This window comes from Puma concolor, chromosome B1, assembly GCF_028749965.1.
Source record: "Puma concolor isolate L17-30 chromosome B1, mPumCon1.1.hap2, whole genome shotgun sequence".
NCBI lineage: Eukaryota > Metazoa > Chordata > Mammalia > Carnivora > Felidae > Puma > Puma concolor.
The window spans coordinates 143,233,250-143,245,392 of record NC_141670.1 but is presented as its reverse complement, the minus strand read 5'-3'; the positions used below and the strand labels follow the sequence as shown (position 1 = coordinate 143,245,392).

Here is a 12,143-nt window from a genome sequence, read left to right as displayed (position 1 = left end):
GGCAGCCCTACTGACAAGCAGCCTGTGCACAAGCATGGAGTGATCCTTGTACATGTCCGTGTCCAACATAATTAGGAAATACTAAACCTCAGAGAGGCGTTCCGGCTACTACAAGCAGAAACCTCGTTAGGGCTCACTTATCTGACATCTTTTATGTTGTCCTCACTTTACCCTTGCGGCTGCCAGCAGCATCCTCATTAAATTAGTCGCTGGGACTGAGGGTGGACAGACGAAGGTGATCTAACATGGGCTTCCTTCCTAGAGTGTGATTGGAGTTGCAACGCGTGCTCTGGGCCTCTGAGGACCGACTGCCTACAGTGCATGGATGGCTACGTTCTCCAGGACGGGGCCTGCGTGGAGCAGTGCTCACCATCCTTCTACAGGGACGTGGGCCTCTGCAGGAGTAAGTGTCTGGAGCCCCTGCTCTGTGCTGAAGCCAGGCTTCAGCCTCCTCTGGTTTTTACTGTTCTGACAAGCAGTCTGTGGCTAGTTTCCTTTCTGGCTTTGTATTTAATTTCCGGTTTCTTTCCTAAGAGTTTTTCTCTATTATAGCCAAAATGCCCCCTCTCTCCTTCCCCCATGTCCAGACACGATATTTGCTAAAATTTGAGGTCAGTATGGGAATCTTGGGGGTATATGGCCATGCAAACAGGTATAAGGTTTGGATTTCCTGAAACATTGAACAGTCCTGTCCTCTAGATGCAGAGGTGTGTGTACTCTGGTCATTGGAGCACATGGAAGGCCTGTGCTCACACGTCAGCCCTCTGAAGCCCTGAATGTACCGGATGTCTCACCACCACCTTCCTCTGAACCCCACCCCCTTGGGTCTTGAATTAACACCACAAAACCTTCTGACTCTGAACAACTCCCGCAAAGTGCACAGACAGTACTACTGGGATCATTCTTGGGAGACTCTGATAATTGACTGGGTGAGTCAGGAAAGATGGACACTTCAGGCAAGAAAGCCATGGACTAGTTAATAATGATAATGGCTAATATGTGTAGTTTCTAAGTTTGCCCAGTGTTTTCTGTTATTTACTTCGGTGTTTGCCCAGCGAGCTGGGTAGGACGATATGTCCACTCCCATTTAATGGGAGAGAGCATTAAGGCTCAGAGAATTTAATCTCTGATCCTAAATCATCCCCCTGGTAAGTAGAGCAGTAACAACCAGAAGCCTGGTTCCTGACTCCTCATCTTCTGCTTCGTCCAACACACTGGGTCATCTAACTGTTTGGCATCTAATGCTACCTCCCCACAAGGGCCAGGAGCCCCTTGGAAAGCCATACACAATTCTGTTGATTTGACTTTTGTCCTTCAGGGTGTAGCAATCACTGTCTCCAATGCCAAGGTCCCCACGAGTGCACTCGCTGTGAAGAGCCATTTTTCCTGTTAGAAGCCCAGTGTGTCCAGGAATGTGAGAAGGGGTACTTTGCAGATCACGCCAATCGCCAATGTGCAGGTAACTTGGAGACTGTGCTGAGTTCTCTGGAGAAAAGCGAGGGCCGCAAGTAAATCAGGTGCGCTGATTCTCAGGTAACCAAGGACAATTTGAATTAAAAGCAGAATGAAAACCCAGGGAGCTCGGCCTAAGTAATTGATGGCTCCCCCTGCACATCTGCCAATTGCTGGTTAAATTGAATATAGAAGTGCAGGCCAATAATTCTCTTCCACAAATCAATATTGTCCCTAAAGGTCTTTATGGAAATGAAGTCAATATTTTATGGAATATAAGGCTTATATTGAACTCAGGTGAGGTATCCACTAAGAGTGGATTACCCCTGTTGATATGGGCACAGAATCTTCAGTGTATAGACTGAATTACCGCTGACCTTGATATTGGCACAATGCCCTTGAAGAAGAGGGTTTGTGAGGACGATTTAGTGAGACACACCGAACCTTTTGATCACACTAAAGTTAAACCCAAAGAGAGTTTCCTCAGTTTGTTTTCATCATTTCCTTTAAAACTTGGTACCATATACCCCACTTTGAAGAATATCTGGCCTGTAAGAATGATGCCATTCCCCTGGCATGGCATTTTACCTTTCACCAGATTCCTCTGTCTGCATGAGCTTGTTTAATACCCACAATGACTTGGTAGTGAAATATGGCAGACACTATGAATCCTGTTTTATAAGCAAAAAAAAAAAAAAAAAAAAAAAAAAAAGAAGAGAGAGAGAGAGAGAGAGAGAGAGAGAATGGCTTAAGCAAGAGAGAGAATGGCCAAGCAACATAAAATCAGTCATTAAACCCAAGTTTTCTGATGCCAGTCCAGGGCCCATTACACTATACTATACCACCTCTCTATAATAAAATCTCCACTAAGGAAGCAGAAAAACTTGGGAGTAAACACTCGATTTGTAGTTTATTGACTTGACCCAAGGAAATAATCCTATGGTCCTTTAAAGAGCTTATTTTCCCCATGCATTTAAAATAGTAATAACAGTAACAATAACAACAGCAACAACAATAATAATAATAGAATAGTAGTGGTATTAGTAGTATAGCTGAGTCCTAGGCACACAATTCACATAATAAAACATGTAATCCTCCCAACAGTTATTTGCATTAGGTGTTATTTCTATCCCATTTTTAAGACAAGAAAATCACACCACAGATGGTTAAAGGAACTTGCCCGAAGTGGACATCCGGTAAGTGGTAGAGGAGGAATGGAACCCAGCGAGGGCCTATGCTCTTAGGCACCATAAACCACCTCCCTTACAAGTCAATATGGTCAATTTTGTAAACAATCCACTTATGTGCAACATTTTCACATCACAGTGCATAAAGTGAAAGTGATGATCTGTGTTCACTTTCCTTCAGAGGGTAGATGGGTTCCTTGTGAGATTCTAGAGGAGATTCCTTTTTGCTGTAGTTGGGAGTCATGTGCTATCACTCTTTATTTCTCTGTCACTGGTGGCCCTAGCTGAGTGTCTGTGCCTTTCACGTGCCTCACTTAGTGTGTCCTTTCCTTGACAGCCTGCCCTCGAGCATGCTTACAGTGCAGCGGCAGGGACCGGTGTCACCTCTGTGACCATGGGTTCTTTTTGAAGAGTGGCCTTTGTGTTTCCAACTGCATTCCTGGCTTCTCTGCCCACTCTAATGAAACGTGCACTGGTAAGTGCTTCCCATCTGATGGTCTGGTGTATTAACCTGTCATTTCTCTATGCAAAGGCTGCGTCTGCAGATACAGTTGGCTCATGTGATACAAAATACAGGATTCTCATTCTGGGAATGCTAAGAAATAAGGGACTATCTATAGGACATAGGCATTGTGGAAACGCAATTTCTAAGATCTTTGGGAAAAAGAAATAGTGTGTGCCATGAAAGTACCAACTATCAGATCAGAAATTTGGCAGAAAACTGTGACACAGTGGGGTTCCTGGGTGGCTCAGTCAGTTAAGTGTCCGACTCTCGGTTTCGGCTCAGGTCATGATCTCAGAGTTTTGTGTGTTCCAGCTCCACGTTGGGCTCTGTGCTGGCAGTGCAGAGCCTGCTTGGGATTCTCTCTCTCCCTCTGTCTCTGCCCCTCCCCTGCTCACACTGTCTCTGTCTCTCTCAAATAAATAAACTTAAAAAAAAAAAGAAGAAGGCGATATTAAAGGAGTGGTGCTAGTTTTATCCAACACATCAATGGATACTTCACCTTACAACAAAAGAGAAGCAAATTTACATTTAGTCTTAAATTGGAGCCCCAAAGTTTTATAGATAAATGAAGTTTAAGGATTATATAATAGTTGAGCATTCCTCAGCTTTTGAGTGTCCTTTATCAATAACATGAGGCATATTTTAATACCCGTAGTCAATCATATTTTCCGTCTCTAAATTTCTGACCTCTGAAGATACTAAGACTTCCCATGGGAAAAAGATATATTTGGCTTATTTTATTGGGACCTTTCTGGAAACCCCAAGTACTTGAGAGTCAGCCTACTCCTCTTGGGACATGGTACAAGTCAGCTTGTGAAAACGAATTCCACTTTCATTAGAGTAATCTTACAGTAGAAGTAGTTCCCTTGAAACTTGCCATTCCCAAACTGTCCTGTCTGACCTACTTGCAGAAGGAAACACTAATAATTAAAGTCCAGGCAAAACAGCTTGCAGGAGACAGGATGCAATTATCATCATGATTGGATATTCATCCATCAGATGTTTCCTATGGACAAAGATGGGAAAATTTTATTTTATTTTATATTATTTTATTTTACTTATTTTTTAAATATAATTTATTGTCCATCAATGGAAGAATGGATAAAGATGGGACATTTTTAAAACAAAGTGTATATACTTTACATGAATTCTGAATATAAGCCACTTATAATCATACTTCATTAAAGATTAACTGGTACTGTTCTAGCAAATGGTATCAGACACTTACTTCTTTTCTTACCCTTAATGGGTCTGAAGGCCAGATGGGATGGATGAATTAGGTTATAACTGTTGCTTTCAAACCTAGAAGTCCATTAGAATTGCCTGGGGAGCTTGTAAAATCACTAAGGTTCCCACCCCAGAACATTTAAGTCAGAATCTCTGATGGTGGAGCTCAAGTATTGGTACTGTTTTAAAAGATCCCTGTATGATTCTTTATTGTTATTATTGACATATAATTCACATACCATAGAATTCACCTTTCAAAGTACACAGTTCAGTGGTTTTTAGTATATGCACAAAGTTATACAACCATCACCATTATATAATGCCAGGACATTTTATTCATCCTAAAAAGAAATCCAGTAACTGTTAGCAGTCTCTGTCTAGCGCTCCCTTGCCCCAGTTCTTGGCAGCCTTTGATCTACTTTCTGTCTCTGTGGGTTTAACTATTCTAGACATTTCACATAAATGGAATTGTACAATATGTGGCTTTTTACGTGTGGCTTTTTTCACTTGGCAATAATATTTTCAAGGTTCCTCTATATTGGAAGATGTGTCAGTACATCATCCCTTTTTATTGTTTAATAATATTCCATTGTATGGATATACCATAATTTATTTATTCATTCACCAATTTATGGACATTTGGGTTCTTTCCACTTTTGGGTTATTATGTATAACATTGCTATGAACATTCAGGTACAAGTTTTTATGTGGACATATGTGTTCAGTTCTCTTGGGTATATGCCTACGAGTAGAATTACTGGTGAGGAACTACCAAACTGAACCCTTTTACATTCCTACCAGCAACGTATGAGATTTTCAATTCATCCACATCCTCAGGAACACTTTTTATTGTCCTTTATAGTGGGTATGAAGTGGTATCACATTGTGGCTTTGATTTGCATTTTCCTGACGACTAATGAATGACATTGAGCTCCTTTTCATGTGCTTATTGGCCTTTTGTATATCTGCTTTTGAAAAACACGATTCAAATTCTTTGCCTATTTTTAAACTGGGTTACTTGTCTTTTATTGACTTGTAAGATGTATATATTTCAGATACATGTCCGTTTTCAGATATATAATTTGCAAACATTTTCTCCCATTCTATCAATTGACTTGTTTACTTCCTTACTGGTGTCCTTTGAAGGACTTTGGTCCAATTTATCTTTTTTTTTCTTTTGTCACTTGTACTTTTTGTGTCATATCTAAGAAAGCATTTCCTAATTTAAGCTCACAAAGATTTTCTCCTATATTTTTTAGAATTTTATGTTTAACATTGATATTTTATGTTATTTTCATATGTATCCTGGGGTGAGAACCACTGGATTAGAAGGAGGCTTATGGTCTACAATAGCCTAGAGTCTCATTTCTGAATGAACATTACAAATCTATTTATTAAAAAATAAAAAATCCTTGGGGTACCTGGGTGTCTCAGTCGGTTGGACGTCCAGCTTCAGCTCAGGTCATGATCTCACGGTTCATGAGTTTGAGCCCCACATTGGGCTCTGTGCTAACAGCTCAGAGCCCAGAGCCTGCTTCAGATTCTGTGTCTCCCTCTCTCTCTCTCTGCCCCTCCCCTGCTCAAACTCTCTCTCTCTCTCTCTCTTTCTCTCTCTGTCTCTCTTAAAAATAAACAGTAGGGGGCGCCTGGGTGGCGCAGTCGGTTAAGCGTCCGACTTCAGCCAGGTCACGATCTCGCGGTCCGTGAGTTCGAGCCCCGCGTCAGGCTCTGGGCTGATGGCTCAGAGCCTGGAGCCTGTTTCCGATTCTGTGTCTCCCTCTCTCTCTGCCCCTCCCCCGTTCATGCTCTGTCTCTCTCTGTCCCAAAAATAAATAAACGTTGAAAAAAAAAATTTTTTAAATAAAATAAAATAAACAGTAGAGGAAAAATTTTAAAAATAAATAAATAACTTTATCAGTGAATGTACCAAGTCTGACCTTTGGGTTCATATGTTTTCCAGGCAAAATACACACGCCTAGTCTTCATGTGAATGGCTCTCTCACTCTTGCAATTGGTTCCATGAAGCCACTGGATTTTCCCCTTCTGAATGTCCAGGATCAGGATGGCAGGGTGGAAGACCTCCAGTTCCATGTTGTGAGCACTCCCACCAATGGTCAGCTAGTGCTCTCAAGGAACGGAAAAGAGGTTCAGCTCGACAAGGCTGGCCATTTTAGCTGGAAAGATGTGAATGAGAAAAAAGTGCGTTTTGTGCACAGCAAAGAAAAACCCAGGTGACTCAGTGTTCTGTTGTTTTCCTCCTGCATCCTTTCCATCGGTGCTTTGCGCCCCCGCCCCCGCTTCTCAATAGCTATCCCCTCTCTTCTGAGGAAGATCGATACTCCACAAACGCCATCGCTTTCAGCTGCCTGTCATCATTTCACTGTAATTGCTCAGAGAGTGTGCTTCTGTTAGAGGCGTTTTCATTTTATCACATAATTATGGGTAATTCTCTGATGTGACAGGAAAGTTCCTAGTACAATTACCCAGTTTTTTGGCCCAGCAGAAACAAAACTGGTTATCTACCCAGATTGCTACAGCTGCTTCTTCAACATTAAGGTAATATACTGGGAGTGAGGAGTGACTAGAAGATGGAGCACATACTTTTAAAAGTGTTATATGGTTCCTAGAATTTCAGAGTTGGAAGGAAGCTAAGAGTCACAACTTTTTATTATCCACTTTATGGGATTAATTGTGGTTAATTTTTAAGCCTGATCTAGTTTTCCTCTGATTCCTAGCACACTTCTGGCTGTCTTCCTCACCCCAGCTGACATATGCTTCAGGAATGCAATTGAATGTTAACATTAACCCAAGAAAATAGAGTCATATAATTAGCAGAGTAAATCTGCTAAACAGAAATCAGAGAATGCACCCCAAAGATTAGCCTCATGGATTATCCTTCATCCTGCTCTGCTTCATTAGTGCAGATAATTCAGAGTAGACTGTATATGTTAAAAATGGGCCGAAATATTCACAGTGAATATTTTCTACTGTCAACACTAGAGATTTTTTTTTATTATTATTTTAAGGTTTTGGTTAGGAGATAGGTGGGGAGAAAAGCAAATGGCCCTTTCTCTATTCCATTTCAAAGCCAGAACCTCTGAAGACCATCTCAAAGGAATAAGAATAACTAATATTTACTGAGTGCTGACTTTGACGCAGGCATTGTGTTAAACACTTCGTGTGAACTATGTATATTTATGTTCCTAGTCTACAGATAGGGAAACAGTCCTCGAGAGTATAATCAAAGCCAAGTCTCCAATCAACAGCTGGTTCCCCAACTCCACAACCCATGCCTTTAGCCACTGATTTCTGCCTTCCTAATAATACTAGGAATAATGGGCACACTTCCATCTGCAAGGGGCAAATGATCATTGTATAGAGAAATACTGCTACAAGGGTGGGGCTTCAGACTCAGGTATCTGATGCCATAGACTCACTCTTCAGATTTATACACCATGTCCTGCATTCATTTTGCTTTAAGTGTAGTTCTTAATTGTTTGCATCACACACACACAGAGGCACGCACGTGTGCACACGCGCACACACACAACGTCCATACCTGTAGTGTTTTGCCTTTGAATGTCTTGTGAAAAGTGAGTAAAGTTCATAAAGCTCCCCAGACAACCAAAGTCAACCCTCATGTCTATTCCACCTCTTCAATCTATCATCACGTGTTTTCTTCCAGAGTCAGCTCTGCAGCCCTAAGTGGGACAAAGAATGGCAACAATTTTTCAGGGAATTCTTGCAGCACTGTTTTTATTCTTAGTGTACCCATTTTAGCATTGGATTTTCTTCATCTAAAAATTTAAACGAAAGAAAGAATGAGAGAATAGCAAAACAAGATTGGTAGTAATTCATGAAAAAAAGGAAATTCTGTAAGTTGTGGAGTGATACAAAAACAAAAGGGGCAACTTGCCACATAGGTTTATGATTTTGTTTTTTTCCTCATGAAAATCTGACCATGATTCTTTAGGACTAGATTCCTTTGGGGTCAGAATGCTCCTGTGGAGTACAAGACAACCTGCAAATATGGCCATAGTGGCCATGGCAAGTTGGCATTCTGGGATCCTAAGCAGTTATTGGGACCTCAGTGCTACCAAAAAGTCATTTTTCCCCAGTACATTGGGAGTAACCACACCTGCCTCCTTCTTTCTGTTGCTTCCATCATTTGCTTTCTCTGGAAGTTTGGAGCTGGGAGTGAAGAGAGCCAGGATTTAAATGGGTTGGAACTTCAAGGGGAGGATGAAACAGGAGGGAAGGCAAGATTTACTTCTTTAAAAACAAATCAGGTTTATTGAGATATAATTTGGGTTCAACAAAATTCCCCATCTTAAAGTGTACTGTTCTAGGAGTATCAACTAATGCATATATTCTTACAGTCTCAAGACTACAACTGCAATCAAGATATAAACAGTTTCGTCACCCCCTCCCCCTGAAAATCTCCATTTTGCTGCTACTCCCTTCCTGCCAGTCCGTAGCAACCACTAATCTGTTTGTTACTCTTACAGTTTTGCCTTTACTGAAATGTCATGTGAATGGAGTCATGCAGTATGTTTCTGGTTTTTGCCATAATGCTTTTGAGATCCATCCACATTATTTCATGTTTCAGTAGTTAATTTCAAAAATACCTTTTGAAGAACCTTTAAAATAATGGTCCCTATAGTCAACCAGAATTCAAAACTGCTCATAGTGCATTAATCACATATCTTAACAGCCTCCCATGAGTTCTGTGCTTGGTTTGGCTTTGAAAGTGGGTAACTCCTACCTTCCCTACCAGTTGTCTCTGAAGCTGCTGGAACAACACTCTTACAGGAAGTAAAAACCACAGCAAAGAATCAACCTTATTTTGTTTCATTAATTAGTACTGTTTCATTGCAGGTAATGAAAGTTAGCTTGAACTAGATTCAGCAAAATTGTAAGGCTTGTTATAACATTGCAGGCATGGCTCAGCTCTTTAACACAACAAGGGCAACTGGGCTTCCAGGGTGAGCCTAGAAGCTAGAACCGGGAATGGGAAAGCAGGACTCAATTCTTCCTCTTGTCTCTGTGGCTCTTTGCTCCAAGGCTTAATATATCTCCTTCCTACAGGCAGGCTTGGTAGACGATGGCTTCTGCATAGTCAAATGGGAGCTCTCAGGCCAGTTGCAAATTTCCAGAGAATAATCAGCCATCTTTACCTAGTCCAGTCCACATTGAATGTGTATGTGTGTGGCTGGAGTGGGGGAGGCAGGTAAATAGAGTCATGTAATACAAAACATTGCAAAATCCTTCACACGGGCCCACTCACATGATTTGAGAACAGGTTGGAGAGAGGGTCTGTAGGGAAGAGGGAATCATTGAGAGCTAATCAGGGACTATGATAAGTTCCTTTGCATTCTCCAATTTAACCATTAGCCATCACTATATTACTAACCTGTCTTGGGCTAACAACTGATTTTTCAACTATGTATATATTTATTTTAGAGAAATCTAAAATAAAGTTTATGTAATTGTTATATTGAGATCAAGAGATACCCAGTAGTTTTACCTGTATGGCCCTATATTCATCTTCATCTGGTTATTTTTATTTACAGGATGAATATTATATCACTGTAGTGGTTTGATCCTAATTCTTACATGCACATAACCTGAAAATATTTTTATTCTTTGTTTAGCTAGAGACTAATGACTGCATTTTCTCATTCCTTTCTTGGGCACTTCTTTTAGGAAAGGTTACTTTTCCCTGAAAATTAGTGACCAGCAGTTCTTCTCTGAGCCACAGCTGATCAACATACAAGCATTTTCAACACAGGTAATAACAATGCCACACAATTAATAATTGCATGTGCCTACTAATTCTGATGCACGAATCAAGGCTAAATCAAGTTTTAGCAAATATGAGCTAAATCAGTCTTGTTTCACTTTTCCCATGAAATAACACTGGAGTAACTCTTAGTACTTGTGGGTAAGAACAACAGCAACAACAACTAACTACTAATACATTCGATAGAACCCTTTGTAGTGTTTTTCATTTAATCATAACAGCCCTGTGAGGTGTTGTTATCCCCAGTTTACCGATAGGAATCTAAAGTCACAGGGAGGTTAAGTAACTTGTCTATGGGAATATAGCTAACAAAGAGCCAAGATTTCTACCCAGAAAATCTGGCTCCAGACCACTACTTTATAGTGCCTTACATTACTATACTGAATCTGATCTCAGCCCCTCAAAATAATTTGAAACCGTTCCAGTTGTTAAGACTTTCTTAATCTTAGGTAAATGAGTTTGTTTTGCCTAAATATTTCTGTCTCAGAGATACAAAATTATGTTCAGCCACTTTTGCCTTTCATATAGCTGGATTGTGTTTTAGTCAGTTTGCAGTAGGTACAGCATCTTATTAAGGATCTACTTAAATGAGGTGCCAGTGTGGTCATCAGCCAAACAGAAGTCTTGAAGAAATCATGGTAGATGCTATAAAACTCAGTGTGATGGCTCTTCTGTTCTCCTCACTCATCTTTGTCAACTTGCAGTTGTGTGTCCAGAATACACGTAGTGGTAGATGCTCTGAGTAACTGAGCTTGAGGGATTGAACAGCTGAAATGGGCAGAGAGTAGGTAGATAGATACAGTCTTAAGCTGTGAACTGCAAGCTAGTATGATATCAGCATGGGGAACCAAGACTACTGCAATATCCAGATCTCAGTAGAGTGTTAGTCATGATTCAAGGAAGGACATGAGATCATTGTTTTCAAACTGACATATATATATATATATATATATATATATATATATATATAATTTCAGTGTGTGTGTGTATGTGTGTGTGTGTGTGTGTGTGTGTGTGTGTGTGCGTGTATTTTTAATTTTGGGTGCAAAAATGAAAAGACCATGGATTGTGGATGATAATAGACATAACCCACAAGTGGCTCCTAAATGGTGTTCATAGGCCAGCTCAGCATTTCTTGATAGCATTCTTACTTCATAGGTGACAGTTGAGGAATGGTTAGAAATTGATCCAAAGTTAAATTGACCTCACTGCTGGGCTAAGAGTATGAATTTTGTTTTAATTAAAACCAAAACATGTGATCTCTAAATATGGACCAGAGGACCACATTAGGACTGTCTGACTTAGATGTTTCTCAGTACTTAAGCTCAGAAGTTTTGCTCTTTTTATTTGTGTTAATATAGTTGCTTCTAATTAGGTGAATTAGAGACGTAGGGTAGGTATTGGCAAGTGACTTTCCCATCTGAGATGGTGGGTTCCCACAGTTCCGATTTTTGTCTTCTCCAAATCAGGTGAGTAGATAGTGACAGCATTTTTAAATTTTATTTATTATATGAGAAACTTTTTTCATTTTAACTTTTTTAAGATGGAATTTTAGAAATGAGTTTTAGCTTATTTTTGTTCCTTTACATTCCTGTGATATTTCAATATGGTCTTGAGCCTTCCTGAGATTTTCTCATGTAAGTTGATTTGATCTTTTCCATTTATGGATGTTGACATCACCTTTTGACCTCGCCTTTTTCAGAACCCAAGGGCCATTCATTCCCACGTATGTAAAATCACAACTTCTGCATTCTCACTGGGGATATCTGAGGAGTAGCTGTCATCTAGCTTCCTACTATGTGATTATTATAATGACATCTTAGTTAGGCATTACTTTAATAGATATTAAAGTTTCCAGGAGGCCAGGAGGGGTAGTTTTAAAAGGAAGCCATTTGGATTAAAGAAGGCAATGTGCTGAGAATAGTCCTAGATGGTTCAACTTCAAACAATATAAAAAACTAAGATCATG

General features: G+C 40.2%; 1 protein-coding gene across 1 annotated transcript in view; it reads left to right on the top strand.

Moving 5' to 3' along the window:
• The window catches only part of FRAS1 (Fraser extracellular matrix complex subunit 1), a 438,063-nt gene that overhangs the window by 273,787 nt on the left and 152,133 nt on the right, over positions 1-12,143 (top strand). Inside the window, exons 24-28 of the mRNA XM_086704782.1 lie at positions 263-403; positions 1,319-1,459; positions 2,977-3,114; positions 6,332-6,602; positions 10,078-10,162. Coding sequence (XP_086560908.1) covers positions 263-403; positions 1,319-1,459; positions 2,977-3,114; positions 6,332-6,602; positions 10,078-10,162 — 776 coding nt within the window. The remainder of the gene's footprint in view (positions 1-262; positions 404-1,318; positions 1,460-2,976; positions 3,115-6,331; positions 6,603-10,077; positions 10,163-12,143) is intronic.